Consider the following 26,706-nt stretch of genomic DNA (forward strand, 5'->3'; position numbering starts at 1 on the left):
TCCCCCATTTACTCCTGCCCTTCCATAATGTTCTTGAAGAATGTCCCCTCTACTCTCAAAGGTATCCTGGTTTGGAAAATAAATAATGTGCTGTCCCTTCCCCAGCAGTGTAGTTGAGCATTGAGCAAGTGCCAAATAAATAGTTCCAGATGCTGAGTCACATGATTCTTTCTGAGGCTCTCCCCCATGATGATAGCGTAGACCCCATTCTATCTTCACTCAACTGCAAGGTCCCTGAAACCTTTGAGGCTACATCCTGATTGCTGTCTGCATTCCACTCCCTTGCCCTCCCCAAAGCAAGCATCTACCCTTGGGTCAAGGGCATCTTCCCAAGGCCATCTCCAGTGGCTGTAAGGAAGGCAAGAGCCTCCTTCCAAAGGATAAGTCATCCATCTAGTGTGCCTGCTGTCCTCTTCAAAATTCGCTTTACAAGTGAAGAATTCACGATGGGATTACAGGCTCAGGATAGCTCATCATTTGGATGGATTCAAGATGGAGAAGGAGAAAGAATTTCCTCCCACTGAGCCATGAAGTTGACCTTGATTCTGCCTTTTAATTCAGGTGACCAAAGCCATCGAAGTTCCATGAAACAAGATTTTGAAGTTCCAGAGAAAATTTACGTGAGGACAGGCTTACCTTGGCAGTTCTATTCAGGAAGCTGCTGCCAAATATCTTGAGGTTTGCATAGGTTATCTCGTCCGAGGGCATCTTGTACCGGGCATCAGAGCTCAAATTGAGGATTTGAACAGATGGGACACTGAACTTTGTGACCTGGAAATACTCTGAGACGTATCTGTTTCTGCGTTCATCCACATCCACAACAATGAAAAGGATCTGCCAAAGCAAACAGACTTGTCGTCTCTCCAGGCATTTTACCAAGGAGAGAAGTTAGTAGGAAGCTGTGTGCTAATGGAAGGTAATAGGGGGGCCCTGGAGCCCCTATGAAGGACTTAATACAGGCTGCCTTCTGTCTGGCAGGTGCAATCCAACAGTGAGTACACAGATAGGCAGCAGCCGCCAGCCTGGCTTCAGCTTCTCATGCTGTGCACATCCTCACAACTTCATGAAGTCAGGAAGCTCTGAGCTATTATCCTAATTCTGCGCCTCAGTTTACTTATCTATTAAATCATGATTAGAATAGTACCTACCTTACAGGCTTGTGACAATTAACCAGCAAAATATATTATCCCATGATGGGCAAATAGAAAATGTCCAGTGCATGCCAATTCTTGTTTTTATTCAAAATTATTCTACCAAGGAAACCCATGTTTTCATTCAATTATTCATGCAGTAAATATACATAGTGGCTACTATGACTAGACATTGTACTAAGCCCTGGGGATACAACACTGCCCAAAGCAGACAAAATCCTTGCCTTCATAGAGCTTATACTCTAGTGGTGAAAGTGGATAATAAGTGATTCGAAAATAAAGGACACTAAGACAACAGAAAAGGGCAATAGGATAGAGCACACAGATGAGGGGAACCAGGGGTTTGGTAAAGTCAGGGTGATCAGAGAAGAATGGAAGGAGACGACATTTTAGCTGAGAGCTGGATGATAAACAAGTCAAGGAATGGGGATCTAGGGAACAGAAACTCTGGATGCAGAGGTCTAGCAGCAAAACAATAAAGGCCCAGTGTCCTAGGAAAAGCCAGGAAAGGCCATGTGGCTCCAGCACCATGCGGCAAGGAGTCCCGGGAAATGAGGTCAGAGGCTGTCAAAGGTGAGGTCAGAGGTCCAGGAAAGAGCTTGAGTTTGGTTTAAGCATAACAAGAAGCCAGTGAAGGAAAGTAAGCCAGACAGTGACATGACGATCATTTTTAAAAGGTCACCCTGGGTGTGGAAGAAAAGTAAGAGTAGAAGTGGGTAGACAATTTAGAGGCCCCTGCAGACACCTGGTGTCAGATATTTTCAGACTGTCCATCCATCAAAAGATGAAGGCTCCCACAATATGCCACTCTTCTAGGTCCTCAGAGGACCTTGAAGAACAAAGCCAGTTGCTTATGTCATTCTAGCAGACTTCAAACAAGTATTGCCTTCAGCTACATACTGCGGGCAAAAATATAGTCAGACATGGCAATGCTGGCTATTGGAACAATATTAGTTCAGCGGTTTATCCTTGGCTCAGTCAATGGCATTTGAGAAGCCCAATAAGGGCAACAAGAACTTAGACCCTCAAATTTAAAAAAAAAAGCCTGAAAGAAAATATGGCTAAATATTGATGACAGTAACATAGGAAAAATAAAGCAGAAGCAGTCAGATCTCAAGCAATTTAATTACATCAAAATTACAAAGTGTAAAATTGAAATTGTTTACAAAAGGCATTTTTTGTGGTTATAATCATCTTTCTGGAAATTTATTAGGTGGGAGGTAGTATGAGCAATAAATATGCCCACACACTAGTGACTTTATCCTGTGTTTGTTTTCGGTTGTAAAGTTTTTAAATGTTTTGTTTAATTTCAGAATATTTTTGTGAAGTGAAAAAAGCTTACCTTCATTATATGTCTTATTAAAAACACAGAAAATGAATAAGCATTGCCCATAGTCCAGCTGGCAGTAAGGCAGTAAGACATGAAGTGTAGGCATAGAGCTTAGAAGAAACTGACTTCTTTCTACTAACGATAGAGGATTCGGTAAGGATAAGCGCCATGCATTGGATATTTGCTCACTGCTTTAGCTTTACATCGTGTAGACTTCCCTTTTTTTCAGTACTAGAGATAGAACACAAGGCCTTTGCACAAAGTTACATTTTCAGCCCTTATTAGTTTTATTTTTTATTTTAAGGCTTAATCCCTAAATTCTCCAGGCTGGACTCAAACTTGTGATACTCCTACTGCAGCCCCCCAGAGTGCTAGGATTGTAGGTGTGCACCACCACACTTGGCCTAGACTTCACAATTCGTATTACAACTCCTCATTGAGGCTAGAGATGAAGAAGCTCGTTTAATAAAATATATCTTATAAGCGGAAGAGAATATGAGTTTGAGTCTGTGTAATTTCACTTTTTTTTTTTTTGTCTTTTTGAGACAGGGTCCCACTATGTAGTTCAGGTTGGCCTTGAGCTCACTTTGTAGCTCAGGATGGTCTTGAACTCACAATGATCCTCCTGCCTCAGCCTCCCGAGTGCTGCGATTACAGCTGTGCACCACCACACCCAGCAGGTCTGTGTAATTTCAAAGTCCAACATCTCAGCAATTACTTGCCAGATAATCTGTGCTGCTTTATAATATTTTCAGGCTTTGCAGATTTCTTGACCTCCAGCAGGAATGATCTTCTTTCCCCTTCACCTCTAAGCCAAAAGCTACCATACTGCAGTCACCCACTGTTAGTGGAGGGTGACCCATCAAAAAAACAGCCAAATCACCATGCTCCCATAGCAGACTTATTTCAAAGATGAGTGAAGAAGCACGGGTTTGGCAAAAGAGGAAGAGAAGAAAGAAACAAGCAGACGTGAACTAAACAGTAAATAATATCAACATGCAAATGAGGAAATAGGTGTGCATATATAGATGCGAACCCTTCCTGGCTTAATTTATAATAAGCAGGGCAGGCAAATGGTCTCACGGTCTGCGTGTCTTTGGTCCCCATCCAAGAATCTCAGAGAGCAATGGCACGTTCTACAAACCTTGTTCTGGAATTCCGTGGAGGCCAATTTATAATGCTTAATTATGCCTCTATGTAACTCAGACTTCCTGGAGACAAACAGCAGCATGTGATTTAAAACGTTCATTTGATAAATCATCTCCTTATTCTGAAATTACAAGGGAAACATGTCATCCCAAGCACACACAGCCACCCCACCTAACCTTCTTCCGGGAACATTTTGCCCACAGACCTGAGTGTTATATTCAATCACAAAGTCTGTCAGGTGCTTTCTTATGACTCCACTGATGTCCTGCTTGTAGGTACTGTCATTAATAAGCTCTTGGCGGTTCACGACTTTCCCCTTGAGGGAAAGAAGAAAATCATTGGAGGGCAGTTAATAAATATAAATAGCATGATTTTCCCCTTGGATAAAAGAAAAACAACAAGGCATTGTGTCAGGTGTAACACATAAGCCAGGTACTTAATGAATATGAATAACCGAGCAGATTAGCCTGTGGGTGGAATATGGACATGTGGTAACTGTGCAAACCTCAGATCTATTACGACAGGCAGCATAACTGAGTGACAGCCTCAGCTGTTGTGATCTGAAATCCATCAAACTTTTCCTGCTGAGACTGAGCAGTCTCTCACATGCTACTGCTACTCGGTGGCGGAGGGCATCAGGGACACTGAGAAAAACCCATTCCCAGGAGATTCAGACTATTCAGACAGGCAACTCCAATGAACATTCTTAGCATTGCACTGGCATCAAAGTCTCTTCCATCCAACCTTCCTCCCTCTTCTCCCTTCTCCTCCTCTCTCCTCCCTTCCTCCCTTCCTTCCAGAGGCTCAGACCTTCATTGTGATCTAATGGATCTCTGAGTCTTCCCCATCTCTTTGTTTTCCCTCTGAGGCTTTTTCCCTAATAAATATTTTTTGCTTATCTAATTCTTCCTGGTAACTATCTCACTGGAAGTTCTAGACTAACACAGGGCATGACATGATTCCTTGTAGCCCCGGATGGAAGTCTGTAGGGGCAGGAGAATCAGCAGCTATCACCTCCTTTCTACTCCATCTCCTCTTCCTCTCCACCCGTGGCACCTTGATCCAAACTTGTCCTCTGGACCTCCAGCCATGGTCTCCCACTGACCTTCCCACTTCTCCCCTTGCATGCCCCCAAGCCATGCCTGACATGATTCCAGCCAGAATGATGCTGTTAGGACACACAGCTAATTATGTCATGCTTTTCTTGCTTACCTATGTCATAGTCCCAAACTGTCCTCTAGATACAGTCTCAACTTTTTACTGGCCATAACAGTCTGATAAAACTAATTAGAGCACTCACATTATTCCAATCACTGCATTAATTTATGTAATCCTCATAACATCCCATTGAACTGTCTATTATTTCCCTGGCTTTACACATGAGGAAACTGAGGCAGAGAGAAGTGACTTGTCCAAGATTAAACTAGGGAAAGGTGGAGCCAGGTTTTTTTAATGTTGCTAGGGGTGGAACACAGGTTCTCAAGCATGCTCCACATGGGCTCTTCCAATGAGCTCAGTCTGGAATGTAATTTGGTGTAAGGCATGATATATGGAGACTGTTTCAGTTTGCCTTTTCCTCACATGACTATCTAATTATCTTAACACCATTTGTTCAATAACACATATGTTCCCATCGGTCTAAAGAACCATCTTGCTCACACACCAAGTTTCTATATGTGTCTGGGTCTATTTCTAGACTCTATGCTGTCCTACCCCAAAACACAAATCAGACTCTTTTATTTCCCCATTTAATGACTCAGTGATTTCCATGATCCCAGGATAAAAACAGACTGTGGCTTTCTCTGAAAGTCAAGTAGGTCTGGGCATCATTCGATCTATCCCATGTGTGGCCTTGGAAAAGTCATTAACCTCTCTTAGTTGCATCTGCAAGTGACATAGCTATGTGTGGTGTAGGAATAAGGCACATTCCAGGAGCCATACCATGGTGTCTAGAATGTTTAATAGACACTTTTAGATGACAGAATGCTTTGTACATCTGCGCTGTCCAATACAATGGCCACTAGCCCCATCTGGCTATGGAGCTCTTGCAATGTGGCTAGTGTGACTGAGGAGCAAAAGCTTTGATTTAATTAATTTTAATTTAAGTGGTCACATGTGACCAGTGGCTGCCATATTGGCTAGCTTAGGTCTAGACCCTGGAGACAGGAGAAAGAATGAAACTCAGTGAACTCAGGATGAGAAAGGCCTTGTGGAGCTCATTAAGGATTTAAGTCTTTAACCCAATAACAGAAAGACATTGCAGAGCTTTCAGAGAGGAGGAGAGATGTGATCACCAGATTTGAATTGTGGAAAGATTGCTACCTAAAGGACCAGAGTTAGGTAGTTAACACAATAGGCTATGGGAGATGATGGGCACTTGATCCAGGATGATTGCAGCAGATGTGGTGATAAATGGATGCATTCAAGGGGTGTTTCCGATAGAGAATCAATAGGACTGGGGGACGGCGAAGGGACAGCGAAGGAGCTAACATTAGGATGTCACCTGGGTTTCCTGGCTTGCTTATCTAGGGGGGAAAGGTGGTGGTGCCATGCACTGAGGGAGCAATAACCCTGGCGAGCACTTGGAGAGGAGATTATGACTCTGAGCCATGTGGATGCAGCTGGTGCTGCTATCAAGGTCTAGAAATGACAGCTGGAGATGGATGTGTGTGGACATGGGTTATGGATGGTACTTGCTGTGGATAGATGGGGAAGCATGAGCCAGAAGGGAAAACAAGTGCATGAGATTGAGCCACAGTGAGCTCCCCTCACTGATTACAAAAAGGAGGAAAAGCCAGGCATGATGGTACCTGTCTGTAATTCTAGCACTCTGGGAGGATGAGGCAGGAAAATCACAAATTCAAGCCCAACCCAGGCAACTTAGTAACTTGGCAAGACCCTGTCTCAAAATAAAAAATTAAAACGCTGAGTATGTAAAGTCCCTGGTATAAGAAAAAGAAAAAGAGAAGTAGGGGGGTTCCAATAGCCAGTGGCTAGAAAAGCCAGAGAAACACCAGGAAAATGCGACTTGACAAAATTGAACTAGCCCCAGTTTGTACCAAAAGCCCATACACTCCCCTGCTTAGAACCACAGAACCCCCACAGCAAGTGGGTCACAGTCCTACCTTTTTAAATACCAGGACACTGTCAAGGACCACATGGAAACGTCCAAAGGTATTTTTTATCTCCACCACTCCAAATGTAAGCTCAGGAAAGTCTTTGATCACGTCATAGAACGTTTCGGCTACTTCTTCCTCCAAATCCTGTTTGGGAAAACGTTTTGTAAGGCTTTGGTAGAAAACACAAATGTTTGGCTTATTTGAGTGGAAGGTGGAAGTGGTGGCTAATCTGTCCTCTCACTTTTTCCAAGTTCCAGAAAAGTTTTCCTGGGTCATCTATTTCCTTTTTGTGGATATTTTATGCCTAGAAAGCTGCTCTGGCTATGACTAAAGCCAAGCAGGCAAATCTTTAGATATCAGTGGAGAGAACTGGTTGTCTCCATCTTTCCCATTTATTAAGATAAAGGCTATTCCAACCTGTGGATTGAGAATTTTTAATATTAATTCCTTAAATGCTTTCAGAAGAAGCCATTGATTTGATCTCACATGATGCCACATGTCGACAGCATGATAGATGGCTAGAGTTTCAGACTTCATTCTTCAATTTTTGTTTGAAATTAAATTTGGCCAAAAAACACTCTCAAAGAAGGGGAAGGACAAGAGGCACATACACTTCACGTGTGTGAACACAGTGCCAAAGCTCTGACTTCTACTGTGAGATGGAGAAAAGTCATCAATTTAAAGTAAATGAGGCTGGGCACTCAGGAGGCTGAGGCGGGAGTATCACTGAGAGTTTGAGGCCAGCCTGGGCTACACAAAGTGAATTCAAGGCCAGCCCGAACTGCATAGTGAAAGTCTATGTCAAAAAGACAAAATAAAAGAAGAAAATTAAAGTAAATGAGTTAAGATGCATCAGAAATTCATTTTCTAGAAGCAAAACCAATTTTCAAATGATTTATAGATATATAAAATAAAAGCAATAGAAAGCTGTCATGAAAAATTTCATAATTATATCCAAGATTTTATGTTCATTCCCAAAGGTCTTCCCCACTACACCCCTGATGAGAGTTGGTGTGTTTGCAGGTGGGTGTGTGTTGGTGAACTGTTACAGGTTTTAGTTGTGTGGAGGTAGATGGCAAAGAATGGACCAGGGGTGGAAAGATGTTAGGGGTGAAGGCTGCCCTGGTCCAAGAATGTCAGAATCAGAAAACAATGTCTCTTAAAGTAGAAAACAATGATCTCCCTTTATTCTGTGATGTTCTAAATGGACTCCCCAAAAGATCAGTCTTGCTATTAAAACCAACTAAATATAAGTATGTCAATTTCCTCTTTCTTCCTTCCATTCCTTTCATCTTTCTATCTCCCACCTTCTACCCTTCTGCTTCCATCCTGTCTTCTTCCACTCGAATCATTGAGACCCCCAGAAAATCAGCCCAGTGCATGAGGGACATCGGGCACGGGATAGCACTGGTGACAGAGGTACCTCAGGTCACCCCTCCCAGACACAACGTGCTCACTGGTTGAATAGTCACCTCCCGCCTCTTGACCTTAGTACCTGGAAGAAGCCAATGATGACCACAGGCCTGGAGTTCACAAAATCTACCAGCTGCCGGCTTTCGTTGAACAAAAATGCTTTCTGGCTAATTTGTCTTCTCAACCAAACCACCAAGGCTGCAGATTCAACCACTCCTGGAGGGAGAGAGAGGGAGAGACAGAGAGACAGAGACAGAGAAACAGAGAGACAGAGAGAGAGACAGAGAGAGAGAGAGACAGAGATTCTCCTGAACTGAAACAAGACTTATCTTCCCCAAACTTGTCTTGGGTTCCCACCTATTGAAGGACAAGGTCAGTTTCTCCCCCAGGTTCCAAAGTATGAACATAGCAGCAGATAAATGTCACTGAGCTCTCTCCAGGAGCCAGACATTGGGCTGAATATGTTTAGCTGACTTGTATTAAAACTTCATAGGGGCTGGGGATTTAGCTCAGAGGCACAGCCCCTGCCTGGCAAGCGCAAGGCTGTGAGTTCGGTTCCTGGTACCGAACTTCATGACAACTTTGTGGGACAGATAGTCTTACTCTGCCCATTTTACAGATCAGGAAACCAAGATTCAACTTTTGGGTAGCAAATCAACTAGTGAACTCAGGTGTCAAACCTAGGAGAGAAAACAGTCCCAACCTTCATTTCTTTTGTACCTTCCAAGGTGACAGGTGAATGGATTTATGTCTTTGAAATAGAAATATACCTCTGTGACCTTGGGAAAATTTTATTATCCCTCTGTGAGACCAACTCCCCAGCCAAGATCCAACTACCTCTAAGATCGTGTATCTTGACTTTTATTTCTTGTCTGTGGTGTGAAAAATGCCAAGCAGACAAAAGTCTTACCTTGTAAAACTAGAAACACATATGCTATGTCTGAGAAGACAAAAGCAGTGCACCAGAATGTACACAGGGTCATATGCAGATGGGCATATGTTTCCTAAAAGAATCAATTTCACATGACAAAGTAATGTACATTAAAATTTTATAACATACCAATTTATATCAATATCAACTATAGAACAGAATGGAATATCTTAAATGAATTTATGAGGTAAAGGAATACTTGTGAATAGTTTAGATACATCCACAGATCTTTATTCATTCATCCATTTATTCCCTTATTTGTCAAAGATGCATTAAGTGCCTATTATGTTAGGTAAATACCAGTGCCCTCCTTACTCCTGGGGTGTAATGGCGGGCAGAAACAAACATATCACGCTTCTTTGCAGCACTCGTTCTGTGGGGGAAGACAATCACCCAGTAACTACACAAACAGACCTATGATTCCACCCAATGCAAAGTTCTATGAGCTTCGAACAAAGACATCTGACCTAGAGAGCTTTCTGGAGGAAATAACGTATGAGCTGAAAACTGATTGACGCACTAGAGTTAACCATGAAGCAGTAAAAAAAGAGTAAAAGACTTCCTGATAGAGCCAAGAGCATGTGCAATGGCCCCGCATCAGGGCAAATCACTGCATGGGGTTTGATTTGGGGACCTTGAACAGCTGGATCAACTGCAAAAGGCTCTGCTTTCAGTATTCTTGCTTACAATTCCCAAGAATATCAAGCCTTCAAAAAATCTTACAATAAAATATGTTTACATGCAGAAAGGCACCCAAATGACACTGTATAAATTTGATGAATTCTCACAAAACAAATACATCTACACAACAGCCACCCAAATCAAGAAACAGAACGTTACGGGTCCCCCAGAACTCTCTGCTGTGTCTCCACCCAACCCTCCCCAAGCCCACCCAGGGGAAGCTACTTCTAACAGCCTGTATCTGACTGCCTATACTTTAACTCCACATAAATGGAGACATGTCACATGTGCTTTTGAGTCTGGATTTGCTACTTTGTGAGCTATATCCCCATTGTTCATGTGCTTGAAGATGGATTTCCACTGCTGCATAGTATTCCATTGGGTATTTCCCAATTCACTTTCTATCCTCTGTTGATGAGCATTGAGTTGTTTCTGGGTCGGGGCCATTGTAAACAAATTCTCATACTTGTCTCTGGGTGTGGTGGATTAACTAACGGTCAACTTGAAACATCCAGCTGAACTGAGTCAACATGGTTTTGGGTGTGGGAGGCCCACCTGAGGACAGTTGCCAACAGCATAAAAGGAGAACTGGAGAGGAAGATAGTGTGCTGCTGATTCTCCTGCAGAAGATTGTTGCGCTGGTTTTCCTGATATGAACTCAGTTGTTCTCATCATCAGAGGAGCTTGGGACCTCAATGCTGCTGTGGATGGCTGCGGTTCTCTTCTGGGGAGCTCTGGTCCTTACTCTGAGCATTGCTTCCTGGTTCCAGTGCAGATCCCTCTGCCTGCTGGCCCAGATCCTTCACCCCACTGGAGCAGACTTTCTAGTTTTGAACACTGACCTTTGGACCTTCTCAGTGCAGATCCTTGATACGGACTTGCATGAGACATTGTCGTGGGCTCTAGGCCTCCAGCTGGACTTGTAGAGCACATTGCCATGGGCTTTAGGTCTTCAGATAGACTCATGCAGGACATTGCATGGGACTAGGCCCTCAGCTCGATTCTTTGGGTCTTTGGCATATGGACAGATCTCCTACGTTCTTCTGCATTTGACTTTTCAGGTGAATATTATAAAATAATCCTATAAATTATGTGTCCTATATTAAATCTATTCCCTTGCAAACCTTGGCTACAGCACTGGGGCACATTGAATGTCATTCCATTGGGTAGATGAGACAGGAGCAGAATTTCTGCACAGAGCAGGTGCCATGCTCAGCTTCAGTAGATACAAATAAGACCATTTAAAAAGCAATGGTGAGCCAGGGATATAGCTCAGTGCCACAGCATCTGCCTGGCAAGCACAAGACCTTGAGTTCAATTCCAGTACCAAAAAATAAAAATAAATAAATAAAATAAAAAGCAATGGTGAGCCAGCCTACAGAAGTTCCCCTGAGGATGACATGGTGCCTCCAGGAGACAGCAAGGAAGGAGGAGGCTTTATGTAGCTCAGACCTTAGTACCCATCCCGCTGATGCCCCTTATCTTCTGAAAATCCAACCCCAAAGTTGAGTCTATGTCCACAATGCTCCTAGTTATCTTTAGGAAAAAAACACACACAGGAAAACAAATTGTTTCTCTTAGAGACATTTTCCCACCAAAATTATGTTGTAAGTTCCATAAAAGGAATTAATTTAGAAATTCTGAACATATAGAAAAGGTGCAGAAACTCCTCAACTTTCTTTAAGCTTCAGGTCTTTAGAACCATTGCTCCAAGCTGTCCCCGTCCACCTTCTAGCACACCAGGTTTGGAATCACTGGCCTCCTCAGCTGGCCTCCCTCCCTTAGCTCTTGTGGTGCAGCTTCTTCTGCTTACTCAGGTTCTCCACTCTCTCCTGACCCTAGTCTTTGTCATACGGTGCATTCTATTCTCTTCATTGTGTCAATAACTTTCTGAAATTATTATTGTAACTTTTTTGCTAACTTATTGAATATAAGCTCCCATAGCTCCTAGAATCCCTGGCATATACTAGGTGTTCAAGAAATCACTCTGGGATGAATGAATGAAGTGAATGAATCATCTGATGAGCCAGCTTCAGAGAAATGGATCTTAGGCCATCTTCTCTGGGATGTGTGGGTTCCATTTTCTCCTCTAGATTTCAGGGGGATGAAGTACTGTGAACTTCTCCATGGCTTATTGCTGAGTGCCTGCAGCTGGAGCACTGCCTTTGCAGGGCACAGTGCCTCCCCTGGCACTTGGCCCTGAGCCAGAGGACACAGTGACAACCGAGGTGTGAATACTCTGTCAATGATTGACTGGGGCCACACTTGGCTGCACATTTCCAGGAACGAGCTGTGAATGCTTCATTAACAAAGGCCCTGAGGCAATCATCATGTTTCCCTCCCTTTGGGATAGGGGGTAAGAACAAGTCTTTTCATGATGGATCCTTGGAGATCAGACAAGAATGGGCTTTGACCCAGCAACGATTAAATCCCGCTTGCCACAAACGGGGGTTATTTTGTAGAAGTTGCATGGAAGTTGATATGCACAGTACTGTCTCCTCTTTGAGCTCAGAGGAGCCCTGTGATGGAGGAAGAACTGAAATTATTCATTCTGTCCAGAAAATGAGACATTGAAAGTCCAGATCTACAAGGCTTGTACTAGTTCCTGCAGCTAGTGTTTATCCTAAAATCCGGGTATCCTGCGTCCCAGCCTTGGCTCTTTCTGTGGTTTGGAGTAATTCTGACAAAGAGGGAGGTAAGAAAGCTCAGCAGAATATGAGCTAGTCCCTTACCTACTTCTACCTGTGGTGAGACCTTGCAATTCCATCCTCTTCAAACTCAAAAACTTATCAGAACCTAATTTCTCTAAGCCCTGGACTAGAGTCAAGAAACTAACAGTTTGTTAATAATAAACTTATCTGCCATTTATTTAAAGTACAAAGAATGTAGAGCAGGGCTCAACAAACTAGAGCCAGCTTGATGGCCCCATGTTTGATTTTATGAATAAAACTTTATTGCAACACAATTATGCTCATTCGTTGACAGGTGGCTGTTTACACACTGTATCAGCAGAATGTGTAGTTGTCACACAGATTTTCTTACTCGTAAGGCCTAAAATACTTGCTACCTGGTTCTTTGAAGAAAACTTTTGCTGATTCCACTGCTTATTAGCTGGTATGCTTTCAGGCAGTTATTCTCCCTTTCTGTGCCTCTGTTTCTCCACCTATAAAAGCACTTTCTACACCTGATTGTTGTGAAGTAGGAGAAGGGCTTGGAGCACAGTGCATGCTGCAGAGATGTGATCTGCCCTGTGTCTTGCTAGCATTGTATCAGCTTCCCAGCAGTCCTAGGAGGCAGATATTTTCACCATCCTCATTTCACAGATAAGGAAACTGAGGCAGGACAAGAGGAAGTGGTTGTTACTCAGATAGTAGCAAGGATATGGATTCAAAGGAGTGTGCTGCCGACTCCTGCAGCTCTTCACTGGACCTGGAAATGCAAGTGAGAGGGGTCCCTTCCTCCACGGTGCTCTCAGCAGACAGAGAGGGACATATGCCATCTGAGGAAGTGACAGAGAACCATGGGAGTGCAGGAGCACTGAGTGGGTCAGGCTTCCTGAGCTGGTGGTGGTCAGGGGAGGTGACAATGAAACTTCCTGCACAGCAAGGAAAGTCCCAGGGTTAGGTTTGGGGGACTCAAGAGGACTTGAGGACCTTCTCTGCAACCTCACTCACAGTCTGAAAGTGGCCACATGGTCATTTTGTGGCCTGAGCAGTCAGACAGTACATGGATGGATGGATGGATGGATGGATGACAAAACTGATGAACACAGAAGAGCCTAGCAGCCTCCTTGCTGTGCTAGTAGAATGTTCCTGGGTCTGACATATAGCAAACTTCCAACAGGCTTGATTGAGTGTTATTGCAAGAAGCTAAGGCGGGGGTGCCACCATACGCAACCCATCCCCACCTTCAGGGTGCCATGCAGTTCTCAGAATGGGCACAAGGGGGGGCATGAGAAACAAAAGACAGGTTCACTCAGGAACATGCTGCAAAAGGGGTAGTCAGGTCTCGTGGAGTCGGGATTCACCTGTCCCTCAGGAGGAAAGACATGCCAATGCCTGAGCCACTCCACAGGCAGATACAGATATGGACAAGGTAAATAGGGGCTCTTTGCTTGGGGTCAGTGGGTCCTCACTACGAAAATCATTACACAGCATGCAGCAGTAAGAGAAGCAACACGGATTTCCCATCTCTTTCTTACCCCATGTCTCCTCCTGCCCCCACCCTGACTCCACAAGCCTGCTAGGTGCCTATTATTCAACTACCCCTTTTGCAGCATGTTCCTGAGTGAACTTGTCCTGTGTTTCTCGTGCCCCTCCTTGTGCCCATTCTGAGAACTGTATGGCACCCTGAAGGTGGGGATGGGTTGAATATGGTGGCACCCCCGCCTTAGCTTCTTGCAATAACACTCCATCAAGGCTGTTGGAAGTTTACTATATGTCAGACCTGGGAACATTCTACCAGCACAGCAAGGAGGCTGCTAGGCTGTTTTGTGTTCATCAGGTTTGTTATCCATCCATCCACCCATTTATGCATTCCTATATGTAACTTTTTAAAATTAAAACATGCCAGACAAACACATCAAATTCTCCAAATAGCCCCAACATCAAGATAGGTCGGAACACGTGATAGGTTGATAATAAATGGGTGCTGAGTACATGAAAGGAATGATGATGTAAATTAATGTTTGGTAGCACCCTAGTCCCAGCCTCTTTTTCTGTCATCTCCTTGTCTCCTTTTGGCTACCTAGTGGCCTGGGGTGGCACCCAGATCATTCTAAGGGGCAAGATTTGGATGAGGAGTGGAATTAGGAACTCAGTCTCTGGTCTCTGGAGTTTATAAGCCATACACCCCATCCTCTACCTCTTGGTGTTTCGAGGGCCCATCAGCTGAGATGCAAGCTGTGGAAGAGGCAACTGTATGGTCACCAAAACCCATTTCCTTGGGGAAATCAAGGACAAGTTTGTCAGCTTCTCTTGCAGCTGACAGGGGGCCACATAACAGAATTCTGGTCAATGGACTGTGAATAGAAGTAATGCCTGCCACTTCCAGGCCATGACCACCACCTCTGCTAAGCTCCAGACTTCTGGCTCCAAATGCTGGTTAAACACAGGAATGAGCAGAAAGCTCCCAGGCACCAGGAAGGTGGAAAGGGCCTGGATCCCGGAGAACCCATGTGGGTCAGAGCCTCTGGCTGCCAAGCAGGCTTCCTGTAAGCATGAAAGTGACGTGACACTGAGCACTATTACCTTTGCAGTTGATGGGCTCTGACCTGTTGCCCTCAAAAAACAACTTCAACTCCGGAGCTTTCCTGACGTCAAACTCCTGCTTAAGCTCCTTCTCCACCATGATGTCCACTTTGCCGAAGTCAATCCCATTCTTGCCCTTGCCCATCATCCTCACAGCTTTGCCCAGCTCTGACGCCAGGTTCCTGGATTGCTTGGAGGACGGGTTGTCTGAAAGAGCAAACAGGAGGAAAGGCTAGCCCAGCCTTCTTTTTTTTGGTTTTTCTCTGGTACCGAGAACCGAACTCACGACCTTGCACTTGCCAGGCAGGCACTTTGCCGCTGAGCTAAATCACCAGCCCCTAGCCCAGCCTTCTTTCCCATCCACATCCATCCCCAGAACTCTGGCTTTTCCTGTGCCTGCTGCTAAGGAGTAAGTTTCGGAAACTCGACAGGACCACTTGGGAGATGAGCACTGTGGCTCTTCCAGTTCAGTAACACTGGGAACAATCCAATGTCAGGCTGCTACATCCCTCTGGGCTCTGTTTTTCTCTCTTTTAAAACGGGGACTATCATAGTGGCTCCTTCACAGACTTGTCAAGATTCAGACAAGATTTATGTAGCAATCAGTTCACAGTGCTTATTGTTTTCTAGAGTTTTACGCACATTGAGTTATTTATTCTTCCCAATAACCCTATAGGGCAGGTGTTATTATTACCCTCTCAAGTGTATAGGTGGAGAAACGGAGGCACAACAAAGTGATCTGCTTGCCCAAAGCCCTATGACAGTGAGAAAGCCTAGATATGAATCCACTCGGGCTGGCTGCGGAGTTCTGGTTCTCAGGTCTCCACCAGGCCTGTGAAACACTTAGCTTAATGCCTGGCATGCAGTGAGCACACAATACATTGCAGTCACTACTGCTGTTACTGGTGTAAAATTTCTGTGGTCAGAAATTAGGCAAGGGGCAAAGAGAACAGAGTGAAGGAAATCCTGAGCGCCATCTGGTGGAATGTGCTGAAACTAGCCACCTGAATTAGGTTCCTCCAGCTGCCTGTAGCTGTATCTAATAGGCAGTGAGCTCCTTCAGGCAAAGAGGGCCAGGTGTGGAGATGGGAGTGGGGCACGCTACCATGCTCCCCTACCTTCCTGAGCTCACCCCTTTGCAGGAGAGGTCACTGAAGCAGTCTGACACTCTCCGTAAGGGATCTGACACTGATTCCTTGGCCACTCAGATTGTGAGGCAGTAAGACAGGTACGAGGAAATAGCTGTAAGGAACTGGCATGTAGAACAAATCTTTCTGGCCTAAATGGAGGGGACCGAAAGGCTCCTCTGCTTGCTTTTCTTCCTCCTGATAAGGTTGTATAACTACAGACCCCTCATTGCTCCAGTGCCAGGCAGGTGAGCTGAGCAGGGCCGAGCAGATTTTTAAAACTGTGTCAATCTGGAGCCCTTGGAGAAAGTGCAAATCACCTCCTGGCTGAGGGACCATCCAGTTCCTACAGAGAAGTCTTTTGTGGCACACGGCCCAGCTTTTCTGGGCCCAAAATGTTACAGACAAGGAAATGGAAGCCCAGAGGTCTTCCTGCCAGTAAGCGTTAATTTGAGCTTCAACTCCAAGGCCACCTGACTCTTAGATTCATGCTCCAATTGACCAACTGGCACCCACCAACTGCCAGCCAGCAACCTGCGCCTGTACAGAATCCGAAACCCAAAAGTGAGTGATTGTTTTCATTAACCTTGCAATCGATGGGCAGGAGGGGAGACTCTCTGCCTCATCCGTGGATCAATGCCTCACTGCTGCCTGCTCCATCGCCATCATCGCCTTTTATACCCCCATCCATCACCACCAGCAGGTGCTGGCCTGTCGCCAGCTGCTGGACTGTGGCCTCTCCTGTGGCTTTCTGGGAATTTGGGCTCAAGGTTGCTGATTGACATCACATCTAAGGCAGGTGCTCAGAGTGCGAGAACCCCATGGAATGGCTGCCCCAAAGGTGGGGCATCAAGATTCCCCTCACAGTCCCATGCCTCTGGGGGTCTGAAATAGAGGTCAGAATGATCAGCACAACTGGAATGCTGTCATCTGAGAGCTACAAAGATGGGACCTGACAATGATGGTCAGGGCGTCTATTCATTTCATTCATTCACTCGCTCAACAAATCATTTCCAGTGTATGTCATATGCCAGGCGCCATTCTAGGCACTGAGGCTGTTACAGTGAACCACCACATAAAAATCCATGCTGCCACTGGGAAAGGCAGAAAATAAACAAAATAAAGAAATAGAAGTTCACGCTGGGTTAGGGGATAAGTACTAGAGAGAAAAAATAAACAGAATGGGAAGTTGGGAATGTTGGGGAAATTGTTGAGTTTAAGTAGAAAAATTAAGGAAGGCTTCTTGGAGAAGCAGGCTGAAGGAGCCGAGGGAGCCTCGTGGATATCTGGAAGTGGACCGGAGGAACCAGGAGGGCAAAGGCCCTGGGGCAGGGTGTGCGAGGCCTCTGAGGAATAGCGACTCTGTTGAGTCTGGAGCAGAGTGAGCCAGTGTGGCGGGTGGGGTGGTATAGGGTCCTGTAGATCACTGGGTAGACGACGACCTTTCTTCTGAGGAATGTGACATGTCACCAGTGTTTGGAGGAGTATCAAGTATGATTTGATTTACTTTTAAATTGGATTTATCTCGATGCTATATGAAGACTAGACCTAGGGAGAAACCAGTGGGCACAGAGAGACCAGTTGGACACTATTGCAGTAACTCTGGTGAACGATGGTGGTGGTTTGAGCCCAGATTGTGGCAGTGCAAGGGGGTAAGAAGGGGTCCAAGGCTAGAGAAATTTTTGGAAGACAAGCTGATTGGATTTGTCGATAGGTTGGATGCGGAGTGCAAGTGAAAGAGAAGTGTCAAGGACGACTCTCAGGTTTTGACCAGAGGAACTAGAAAGGGAATGATAGTAATGACTGTAGTGATAGCGATGATACAAAAACCATTATAGCATTTATTGAACAGGGCGTGGTGGTACATGCCTATGATCCCAGCATTCTGGTGTCTCAAAAGCTTGAGCCTAGCCTCAGCAATTTGGCAAGACCCTATCTAAAAATTGAAATTAATAATAATAATAATAATAATAATAATAATAATAATAATAAAGAGAACTGGGATGTAGCTCAGTGCAAAAACCTTGAGCTTAATCCCTAATACTATAAAAAGGCATTTATTTTTCATTTATTATAGTGTCACTTTGCTAAGCATGTGTTATCTTGATTAATCTTCAGTACAACCCTAAGAATTAGCCATTCTTAAGGGCAAGGAACATCACAACAAGGAAATGGGAGCTCGTGGTCTTATGCTAGTAAGTGGTGACACAGATTTAAATCCAAGGCTACCTCAGTGAAAGGAGTCACTGGTGAGGAGGTAATACGCTATTTTTCACAACCTTTAGGCTGTAACTACTTGTTAGATCTTTCTTGCATATCTCTGTCTTCCTGAGAAACCACTTTGAAGATACCACCATGTATTACAGCAACCATTGATATTTTCCTATTAATCTGTCCATAACTCTGTAATGTTTGTATTGTTCCCATGCTATTTTGTAAATGGATGTATGTTTATTACTATGTAGTTCCTACAACAACCATTGAGAATAGTCAATGAATATTCAATTGGTCACTCATGTATAGCTCTATTTATCTTCTTTAGAAACCACTTTGAAGATACCAAAGTATAGCACAACAATCATTGATAATAACCTACCACTTTTGTCTGTAACTTGCTATTATTTGTCTATTTGTTTTCCTAAGAAACTATCTTGTAGGTAACAATATAAAAAACAACAACCATTGATAATTTCCTACCACTTTGTCTGTAATTTGGTAAGCCCCCCCTATGCTATGTTATCCTTCCTTTACTCTTTAAAATAATAAAAAAATTTTAAAAATCCAAGGCTAGCTCACTCCAACTGAGAAAATTGGTCATCTGTTCTGAAAATGTCCCTTTGTTTGTAGAAGGGGATGGGGATATGCTTCCTGTCTCCCCTGTTTTAAGTGACTCCCATAGGAGCAGAGAGAAATTGCAAAGACAATCCATTCTGAGATTAGGGTCCTATTTTCTGTCTTCGGTCTTTTTAAGTTTGCTAATTGGTTTTACCTCTGATGCTCTGCAATTTTAAATTCAAAGTTCTTAAAGGAGAAAGGTATGCAAAACCCCTTGGATCTTGGTATCTACTTCTTGCCCTGGTTAAGTGGAAATCTAAGCTTGGTCAGGGAAAGAAGACACTTGGACAGAACAGTGCCCAGTGGGCTGTAGATAGCCAGGAGTCCCTTTACTGAGATCCCCAAAAGCCCACCCTCCCTCAGGACTTGGGTATGTTTACAGATGCTCTGTCTACTTTAAAGCAGTTCTCCATAATGAGACAAGACAAATGGAGCTTTAGTGCAAACTTGGCATAGAAATGCTATACTAGGGTGAGAGAGGTCACCATGGCACTGTAAGCAGACCGAGCACCAATTCTCACGCCAGACCTGGTCTCTAATCTGGGCTTTACTGTTTATCAGTTGTGTGACTGGGCAAATGATCTAAGCTTCTGAGACTTACTTGCCTCAGTGTTAGATGGTCATAATAACACTAATGACAGTGCCTGGAGCTCAGGTGCATGATAAATGGCAATTCCCACCATTGCCACCACTGTTGTCACTGTTACTGTCATCACCATATCCAGCACCAGCACTATCCTTACCATTGGCATCATCTTCACCATCTCAATCTTATCCATATTACCGTCTTCTTCATTACGAACTCCATCATTACTTAATGTATTCTCAGGACAAACTCTTACCACCTGTGCCTAAGGAACAACCAGTAAATGATCCCAGAGACAGCTCCTAATAAGTCTTAGACTCCCCATTGAGGGTGGCTTTTCCTTCCCTTCTTGACTCAGAGGCTCAAGGAGGACACTTCAGGCAGAGGAAACTGCAGGTGCAAAGGCCCCAAGGACTGAGCTAGCAACACAAATAGATGAGGGTGAAAAGCAGAGTGTTCAAGGGATGTGAGAAGATCTAGGCTGGATCAAGTAGAAAACTCTCATTCATGCTAAGAAACTTGGAAGTTTAGAAAACCATTAAGGATTTTCATCAAGTTACAATTTGCACTTTAGAAAAAAAAAAACTGAGTAGATTGTAGGCAACGCTTTGGGAGAGGCTGGGAGACCATCTGCTGCAGTGGCTGGGGGGGGGGATGAGGAGGGTGGAACTGAGGCAACAGGAGAGCGGGGAGAATGGGAGGGTGCAGAGGATTTAGAAGATGGCATCTGCAGGATGTGGTGGCAAATGAGATTCGAGAACGGAGGGGAATCAAGGAAAGCCTTGATGTTTCTGACTTTAACACTGGAAGGCAGGATATGAGAAGAAACAGGCAGACAGAACCAAATCCATGAATCTGTGGTATGTTTTGGACATAAGAGGCATTTCCACCAGTCATAGACTCTTGGGCCAGGACTCCTTAGAGGGGCAAGAAGTTGGGCAGCAGTTACGGATGTGAGAGCCCCTGGGGAGTCCCTGGGGACAACGTCTGCAGCATCCCCTTGTAAAGAGCCCATTTACCCTTGGAGGAAGGCTTTTATGTTTTCCCCCAAGTGATTAATTTCTCCAAAGGTCACTTTAGCAGGCCTGCCAGGTTTTGAGAACTCATTTGGAATTAAATTGTGTACTGGCAGGAATCAAAGAGTCAACTGTAATGAGTTTAATAGAGTGTCTCTTTTAGATAACACAATCACTGCTGGGGTAGAGTTGGCTGCTTCAAAATACCCACTGGTGGGAAGTATTCAGATACTTCAAGGGATTCAGATTGGTTGTTATCAAGTGCAATTAAAGAATGGAAAATCAGTTGGCTGTTTCTGCAGCCTCCTGTTCAGTGTCAGTCCCAAAGATATAGACGGGAAGAACCATGGACTTGCCCTTCTACCCTGATTAAAACAACATCACTGCTGGCACAATCTTGAGTTCTCAGGGGGAGAGGGAGGGGTCCCCAGCCTTGACCACCTGCTGTACTATTTTTGACAAGGAAAACGTGTGCAGGTGTTTACTGTGCAGTGTGAAGCCTGTGGCTCTGCACCCTTCAAATGGGGTTCAGGATTCATGGTTTGGGACCACAGCAAAAAAAGAGAAGATGGTTTGGGTTTTTGACCTATTTGTCCATTATCTTACAATCCCGCAGCAAGCGGAGTAGAGCAGCAGGGTTCACAACTTTTCCTGGTGGAAGGAACAGCGAAACAGTTGGCCCACGTTCTGATGTGGTTGAGGGATGTGTGGGGCGGGATGGAAGGGTCTTCCAGCAGAGTGGAAATGCCTGCCCTGTTCACAGGCTGGTGTGATGAGAATGGTCTGGCTAGATCTCTCCTGCAAGGCTTTGCTTAGTGGGTTTGCAGTAAAGCAAGGGTGGGGTGGTGCTCGTGTGGAAGGCAGCCACTAGCCACCAGAAGAAGACGGAGTCAGAGGCGTGGAATTGCCTTGCGGGAGAATTGGTGCAATGCGCATGCTCCGTATTGGATGGAGGCGCACGGGAGCCAATCACATGTTCACACTGGAGCACCGCATTAAGGGCCCTAAGAAGGCCATTTGTGTTGCTGTGAGGTGGCTGCACAATCCAGCGGGCGAGGCACTAGTACTTGTTGGGGGGTGGGGGCAAATTGGTGCTGTCACATCTCTAGATTCCCCCCTTTGAGTGGTGTCCTTGAAAAACAATATATCAAGTGAGAGGAGGCGAGGGTTAAGGTAGCGTTGGAAGGCCTGAGTTTGGGGCGGAGTCCATAAACTCAGATGTTATGTGGGCAACATTGGCTGAATAGGATGACGGGAATCTCACAGGCAGGGAGGGGCTCCTGGTCTCACTTCTCGGCTCTATGTGTCACCTTGCAGGAAGAGGGGCCAGCGCTTCCACATTTTAGGACTTTCCAAGAGATGATGCAAATTCAATTTTAACTGAAACGTTCCGGTATTTAAAACACTGGAGCACAACCCACCTACTGGCCATCTTCAGGACATGGGCTTCTTGTCACATGATTGCTTTCAGGGTTCAGGGAAAGGGAAGGAGCCACAAAGAACTGTGAAAGAGGAGGGAGCTAGACAGATCACAGCGAACCAGAAGAGAATGCTTGAGGCCATGGGTTTAATTCCTAGCACTAAAAAAACAAATAGCTGTCGTGTATTTGCTATCTACCTACCCATTCCCTTTTGTTTAATCTAGCTAGGATGTCAAATGCAGTGCAGGAAGTACAGCAGCCATCTGTGACCATGAGCTACAGCATATGAAGGCTGATGAAGTAAGAAGATAAAACAAATGTAAGTCCTTGATGCTGAGCAGCTGTGATGCCAGGCACTGACCGTCTATCCTCGGCAGATGTGCTATATAGGACATGCTCTTAGACTGAAGCCCCCGTTCACAGATTCGTCATTACTAGATGTTGCACCCAGTCCTAACACAGAATTGATATACTGCATCTGTGTGGTGCCGTGGGTTCTCCATTACTCCCTGTAGCAACCACTTCCAACATTCCCACTCTACAGGTAAAGAAAATGAAATGCAAAGAAACCAAGGCCTAGTTTCTGGCAGAATTGGCTTCACCCTCAGGTTCACCTGATTCTCAGTGCACTTGATAGCAGACCTGATGGCACTTAGGGACCAAGGTGTGTGGAGGCTTGGGAATGAAGAGGTCCTTCAGGATTTGGCAGTGCTCGGCACAGGGTCTTTGATAAATATGGATGTCAACCAGCAACCATGAATTCAGGGGACTTCTGCTGCCTCCACTGCTCTGGCTAAAGATTGCCCATCTTGCGGGGCAGATGGCGTGTCTCTCACTTGCAGGCAAACCAAAAGCTCCCAGAAGCACTTGCTGTGGCCTGGGCATCCTTGTGCCCAGCGTGAGCAGCCAGGGCCAGATCAAGAAGGCTGTTCAGCCACTGTGGTTTGGAGACACAACTCTGAGGACCAACCTGATCCAGGACTTCGCACCTTGTGTCACCAGGCGCGGGGCTCAGACCATGCGGTGGCATGGGTCATGTTTACAGAGCTTCTCTTGCCTGGTGACATGCTTCAACTGTAGAGTCGTTGAAGGCAGAAAAAAAGACCCCTTTTCTCTGGGGCCCACACAGCCTGTCACAGTCTGGCACTGAGTGGGGCTGTGGAGCAGCAGGGTGAAGAAGGGCACAGGGACTCCCTGTAATCCCAGCAGTCTGGGAGGCTGGGATAAGAGGATCACAAGTTCGAACCCAGCCTAGGCAACGTAGCAACTTAGCAAGATCCTTTCTCCAACTAAAAAATTAAGAAAAGGGCTGGAGAATGCGGCTCAGTGTGAAGGCCCTGGGTTCAATCCTCAGGACTACAAAAGTAAAAAAAGAAGTGCAAAGATAACATGGCCACAAGAGACCACGAGGGAGGTGTCGCTTTTCCAGAGGACGCCAGTGATGCCAGTGACAAGGGCAGGCGGTGTCTCCAAGCTCCTTAGCAACGTGTCAAGCATGCTGTCTCCCCTAACCCCCACAGTCACCCACGGCTTTACACAAGGGCACTGCATTCATTCCCCAGGTGACAGCCAGGGAAAGGAGGTCAGAGTGCCCGATTCTGGGAGTAGCTCTGAAGGCAGAGCTCAGACTCCAGTGTCCACATCTGCTTTCTTCATCCCCCAAGTCCCTCCATGTGAGAAGTGGCATAGCACAGGGGGAACCCTCACTTGTGCTGTGTGACTGTGGGCAAATCATCTGGCTTCTCTGAGCCTCTGTATCCTCTGACACAAAGTAGGGAGGTGAATAGTGCCACCATGCTGGGCTGCAAGGACCAAGGACTTAACGTTTCCTGAGGTGTTTAGGACGATGCCTGGCACATGGCGGTGTCCACAGTGTGAAAGCTGTCAGGAAAACCCCGTCTTATGCTGTCCCGAGGCTCAGCTTGGTGCCCCCAAGATGTCTGCTGATGCAAAGAGTAAAAGTTCAAAATGCAAAGGTGACTATGTGAAGCCTAGACAACAGAAGTGAAGGATTAACGCACCCTTTTGCCCAAGAGCCTTGACCTAACTGCCATCCTTTATTGCCCTCAGGGTGCGGCCCAGGAACTGCACACACTTCCCTGACTATTCTCAACAGTCCAGCTGGGTCATGAAGCTTCACGCCCATTCTGTAGAGGCAAAAACTGAGGCCCAGAATACTAAGGACACCTGAAGATAAAGCCTGGCTTTCCTACATGTGACATCATAGAAGCCACATGTGATGAGTGATCAAAATATACAAATTCATTAGAATAAAGACACATGGTCATCAGTACCCCTCAGGGTACTCCCCCTCACTTGGAGCACACTTATCCCACTATTCTTGCCACTTTCTGAAGCAGTTGTGGAAGTCCTCTTTGGTGAATGTCTGTAGCTGCACTGTCATGGCTGCCTCAGTGTCCTGGATCAGTTCAAAATGCTTGCCGTTCATGGCCATTTTGATGTTGTGAGAGAGCCAGAAGCCTCAGGGTGCCAGATCTGGTGAATAAGGTGGGTGGAGACACACAGTGACATTTTTACAAGCCTGCTTTTTCATTGAATGGTGCTCAGCAGCATTCACCACACTTTTTATCACACTAGGTAAAGACATTTGTGAAAGAGGACTTCCAGAACTGCTTCAGAAAGTGGCAAGAATGATGGGATAAGTGTGTTTGAGGTAAGAGGGAATGATTGAGGGGATTAATGGCAATTAATTATTGTAAAAATTTTTTTTAAATTTCACTATATTTTTGATCACCTCTTGTCCAAGCCCAAGATGAAAGTGCCCCCACCCCCCAGGTACCTGGACTTTCCTGGGACCTCAATGTTCTCATCTGGAAATTGAGAGTGATGTGGTATATATAAATATACTTTTTAAATTGTTCGTGTGTTCTGGTGTGTTGAGATATATATAAAGCTCCTCAGGCCATAGGAGCAAGGAAGCAGGCTTGTCACCAGGGACCGGGAGGAAATACTCACGGAAAAGCACCATGAGGAAGCGGGTCTCATTGAGCATCTGGGCCAGGCCTGCTGCTGTCAGCACCAGCAGGTCGCGCTCCTCCACAATGTGCAGGGGCTGGGAGAGGTTGATGCTGGGGACAGTGGCGCCCTGCTCCAGGGAGCTGTGGGCAGTGGGGACCCAAGAGGCCACCATCAGCAGGGCCATCCAGAGCAGCTCCATCGCTGTCCTGAAGAGGAAAGGAACAGAGCGTCTGTTAACACAGGTGGGCCTCTCCCCTGCCCCAGTGTTGCTCTCCACACCCCACCTTTCACCTGGGGGGCAGTGGGCTGGGCACTGCCCCCAGCAATACCCAAAGTGGGTGACTGCATCTAGAAGCTCAGCACAGCTGGGCCCCACTTGGAACAGCGGGACACGCAAGCCCTCTGGCTTCCCAGCCACTAGTGAAAACTTGCCAAGAAGAGTCTCACCCCAGGGTGAGCCTCTGGACCAGTCCCCCAACACCAGCTCCCAGGATCTCCTCTGCCAACAGTGCCCCATGCTCCCTTGCGTCATGCTCCTCCAGTTCCAGCCTGAATGCCTCTGTGTCGGGACGCTCACTGCCTTACAATGTACCCCATTTGGTTCTTGAAATATTTTCAAGACTGTTTTCTCTTAAAAGTCACAACCACAAAATGCACTTGTAAAAATATGTCAAGTTCAAAATAAAAATCTCTCCTTTAACTGTATTGCCAAGAAAGCTGTTAGGTTTAGAATGAATCCTTGCAGGTATTGAAAATACCCCTGTGGACGTGCTTTGAGTGCACATTTTGAGACTGTGCATATTGTATGGTGCTTAATTCTCTCTCCTTAACCTTTGATATTTATGAAAAATCCCCTGATGCTCAACCTTGCCCGAGAGCAAACTGGTTCAGGATTGCTCAGAGTGGGGCCTGCAATCAAAATATTTTAAATTTCCCAAGTGATTTTTGTTTTGCTGCTTCTTTGTTTGTGGTTGATGCTGTTGTTATTGTTGTTTGTGGTAGTGGGGATTGAACACAGCCTGTTTACACTGAGCTATATTCCCAAACCTTTTTTCAATATTTATTTTCAGACAGGGTCTTACTAATTCATTAAGTTGCCCAGGCTGGGTTTCAACTTGTGATCTTCCCGGCTCCGCCTCTCAGAGAGCTGGGATTGCAGGTGTGCAGCATCATACCTGGCTTATTGTTGTTATTTTAACTTTCTACTTGAGGCATTTTGAACACAAAGATAGAATGGTATGCTGAACCCCAGGATACCCACCCCTCAACTTCAGTTACTATCATGGCTAAACACTTCATTTGTATTCTCATCAACTTTCTTCCCTGGATTATGTTGAAGAGACTCTTAAGCCTCACACATTTCACCTGTAAATATATACAACAAAATATAAAAATATATACATATAAACAAAACAAAATATATATTTTGCTTTGTTTTGTTTTTCTCCGGTACCGGGAATCAAATTCACGACCTTGCGCTTGCCAGGCAGGTGCTGTGCCACTGAGCTAAATCCCCAGCCCCTCACCTGTAAATATTTAATCATGAATCTCTAAGTGATATGGATTATTTTAAAATAGCATATAAAGGGTATACTTTCAGGAATCATTTTTATAATAAAATAGCATATAACCACAATAGTATTATCATAACATCTGCATATCATCAACAACCCAGAAAGTGTGCAAATCACCCTGATTGCCTCATAAAGTTTAAGTTTT

At 45.2% G+C, this 26,706-nt stretch overlaps 1 protein-coding gene across 1 annotated transcript in view; it reads right to left on the minus strand.

Moving 5' to 3' along the window:
* The window catches only part of Pdilt (protein disulfide isomerase-like, testis expressed), a 38,513-nt gene that overhangs the window by 8,498 nt on the left and 3,309 nt on the right, over positions 1-26,706 (minus strand). Inside the window, exons 2-8 of the mRNA XM_005391126.1 lie at positions 24,985-25,193; positions 15,024-15,230; positions 8,245-8,378; positions 6,756-6,893; positions 3,836-3,946; positions 3,626-3,751; positions 637-834 (exon numbers count right to left, since the gene is read on the minus strand). Of these exons, the coding sequence (XP_005391183.1) occupies positions 637-834; positions 3,626-3,751; positions 3,836-3,946; positions 6,756-6,893; positions 8,245-8,378; positions 15,024-15,230; positions 24,985-25,186 (1,116 nt within the window). The 5' untranslated portion in view covers positions 25,187-25,193. The remainder of the gene's footprint in view (positions 1-636; positions 835-3,625; positions 3,752-3,835; positions 3,947-6,755; positions 6,894-8,244; positions 8,379-15,023; positions 15,231-24,984; positions 25,194-26,706) is intronic.

Source organism: Chinchilla lanigera, unplaced genomic scaffold (assembly GCF_000276665.1).
Source record: "Chinchilla lanigera isolate Chin_1 unplaced genomic scaffold, ChiLan1.0 scaffold00041, whole genome shotgun sequence".
Classification (NCBI taxonomy): Eukaryota; Metazoa; Chordata; class Mammalia; order Rodentia; family Chinchillidae; genus Chinchilla; species Chinchilla lanigera.